The 2,673-nt window shown below is 51.9% G+C and overlaps 1 protein-coding gene across 1 annotated transcript; it reads left to right on the plus strand.

Annotated features, from left to right (window-relative positions):
• The first annotated feature begins 377 nt into the window (after positions 1 to 377).
• Positions 378 to 2,673, plus strand: LOC114352508 (LMBR1 domain-containing protein 2-like). The gene is made up of 2 exons (XM_028304134.1): positions 378 to 450; positions 1,590 to 2,673. Exons 1-2 carry the CDS (start codon positions 388 to 390, stop codon positions 1,752 to 1,754), a joined length of 228 nt encoding a protein of 75 aa, XP_028159935.1. The 5' UTR covers positions 378 to 387; the 3' UTR covers positions 1,755 to 2,673.

Genomic DNA, 2,673 nt, shown 5'->3' on the forward strand with positions numbered 1-2,673 from the left:
TATTTTCAAGTGTGCGGTGTGGTCGCTGTATTCAGCTGCTAAAAAGCGGCTAAACCGCCGATCGCCGATGCTAAATGTGTGCTGTGAATCGCAATTGCCCTGAAAAGGGCCTACATCTAAAGCCCGGTCTCTGAGCACGTAGAATTTTGTCCATGACCCCAAGCTAACCATCTTTATCGCTCGCGCGTAATTATATTGCTGTCGCGACTGTGCGACGGGCGCCCGCAGTGAGTGTGCGAGCGCGACAGCAACATAATTATTACGCGCGAGCGATAAGGATGGGTAGCTAGGGGTCATTGGACAAAATTCTACGTGCTCGCAGACCAGACTATAGTAAATATTTTAATTTTATTAATCATGTTTTTTCTTTCCTATGTCACATAGATCATGGGCCACATGGAAGTACTCGGCATCATCGCGGGCGGCTTCAACATCTACTTCCCGATGCTGGTGGTGCTGCTGTGCCTGGCCACGCACCTGTCGCTGGGCAGCCGCCTGCTGACGGCGTGCGGCTTCCAGCAGTTCGTGGGCGACGACGACCTCACCACCGACCTGGTGGACGAGGGCCGCGAGATCGTCAAGCGAGGTGGGTGGAGATGGTGCTTTGTTTTTTAGAGTGTTTGAGATTTGATTACGAAAAGTTGTGCAGCGTTTCAAAATAGATGACTGTCAAGCAACGTGGGAGGAAATAATGGTCTTTTGGGGGAGATCATAAGCTACATGGAGGGTCTTTTGAGAGATCCTGGACCACAGTCTTTTAGGCGAGCTCATGGTCCCAAATGGAGGCTGTTTAGAGAGAGATCCTGAACCGCCTGGAGTGTCTGAAGGCAGATTATGGGTTACATGGAGGATTTTTTAGGGAGAAATCATGGCCTACATGGAGGGTGTCTTAAGAGATCAGGTTCGACATGAAGGGTGTCTTGAGAGAGATAGGGCTACATGAAGAGTGTCTTAAGAGATATCCATTGGCCACATGGAGTGTCTTGAGCGAGATCTTAGGCCACATGGAGGGTGATTTAAGAGAGATCATAAGCCGTTTATAGAGAGATCCTAAACCGCCTGGAGTGTCTTAGGAGGGATTATGAGTCGCATGGAGGATCTATTAGGAGAGATCATGGCCTACATGGAGGGTGTCTTAAGAGATCAGGTTCCACATGAAGAGTGTCTTGAGAGAGATCGGGCCACATGAAGAGTGTCTTATAGGAGATATCCATTGGCCACATGGAGTCTTGAGAGAGATCTTGGACCACATAGAGGGTGCTTTAAGAGAGATCATGGGCCACATGGAGTTATTTGGGAATGATTATGGGCCACATGGAGTCATTTGGGAAAGATTATGGGCCACATGGAGTCCTGGGCATCATCGCGGGCGGCTTCAACATCTACTTCCCGATGCTGGTGGTGCTGCTGTGCCTGGCCACGCACCTGTCGCTGGGCAGCCGCCTGCTGACGGCGTGCGGCTTCCAGCAGTTCGTGGGCGACGACGACCTCACCACCGACCTGGTGGACGAGGGCCGCGAGATCGTCAAGCGAGGTGGGTGGAGATGGGCATCATCGCGGGCGGCTTCAACATCTACTTCCCGATGCTGGTGGTGCTGCTGTGCCTGGCCACGCACCTGTCGCTGGGCAGCCGCCTGCTGACGGCGTGCGGCTTCCAGCAGTTCGTGGGCGACGACGACCTCACCACCGACCTGGTGGACGAGGGCCGCGAGATCGTCAAGCGAGGTGGGTGGAGATGGTGCTTTGTTTTTTAGAGTGTTTGAGATTTGATTACGAAAAGTTGTGCAGCGTTTCAAAATAGATGACTGTCAAGCAACGTGGGAGGAAATAATGGTCTTTTGGGGGAGATCATAAGCTACATGGAGGGTCTTTTGAGAGATCCTGGACCACAGTCTTTTAGGCGAGCTCATGGTCCCAAATGGAGGCTGTTTAGAGAGAGATCCTGAACCGCCTGGAGTGTCTGAAGGCAGATTATGGGTTACATGGAGGATTTTTTAGGGAGAAATCATGGCCTACATGGAGGGTGTCTTAAGAGATCAGGTTCGACATGAAGGGTGTCTTGAGAGAGATAGGGCTACATGAAGAGTGTCTTAAGAGATATCCATTGGCCACATGGAGTGTCTTGAGCGAGATCTTAGGCCACATGGAGGGTGATTTAAGAGAGATCATAAGCCGTTTATAGAGAGATCCTAAACCGCCTGGAGTGTCTTAGGAGGGATTATGAGTCGCATGGAGGATCTATTAGGAGAGATCATGGCCTACATGGAGGGTGTCTTAAGAGATCAGGTTCCACATGAAGAGTGTCTTGAGAGAGATCGGGCCACATGAAGAGTGTCTTATAGGAGATATCCATTGGCCACATGGAGTCTTGAGAGAGATCTTGGACCACATAGAGGGTGCTTTAAGAGAGATCATGGGCCACATGGAGTTATTTGGGAATGATTATGGGCCACATGGAGTCATTTGGGAAAGATTATGGGCCACATGGAGTCCTGGGCATCATCGCGGGCGGCTTCAACATCTACTTCCCGATGCTGGTGGTGCTGCTGTGCCTGGCCACGCACCTGTCGCTGGGCAGCCGCCTGCTGACGGCGTGCGGCTTCCAGCAGTTCGTGGGCGACGACGACCTCACCACCGACCTGGTGGACGAGGGCCGCGAGATCGTCAAGCGAG

The sequence above is a fragment of the Ostrinia furnacalis genome, unplaced genomic scaffold (genome assembly GCF_004193835.3).
Source record: "Ostrinia furnacalis isolate ACB-3 unplaced genomic scaffold, ASM419383v2 OfSCF1381, whole genome shotgun sequence".
Taxonomy (NCBI): domain Eukaryota; kingdom Metazoa; phylum Arthropoda; class Insecta; order Lepidoptera; family Crambidae; genus Ostrinia; species Ostrinia furnacalis.

What these genes read in the sequence shown, in the direction of transcription:
- LOC114352508 (XM_028304134.1), top strand. Translation starts at nt 388, where the DNA reads ATGGGCCACATGGAAGTACTCGGCATCATCGCGGGCGGCTTCAACATC. An exon ending in ACATCTACTTCCCGATGCTG is followed by an intron (nt 451 to 1,589) that starts GTGGTGCTGCTG and finishes TTCCCGATGCTG; the next exon opens with GTGGTGCTGCTGTGCCTGGC.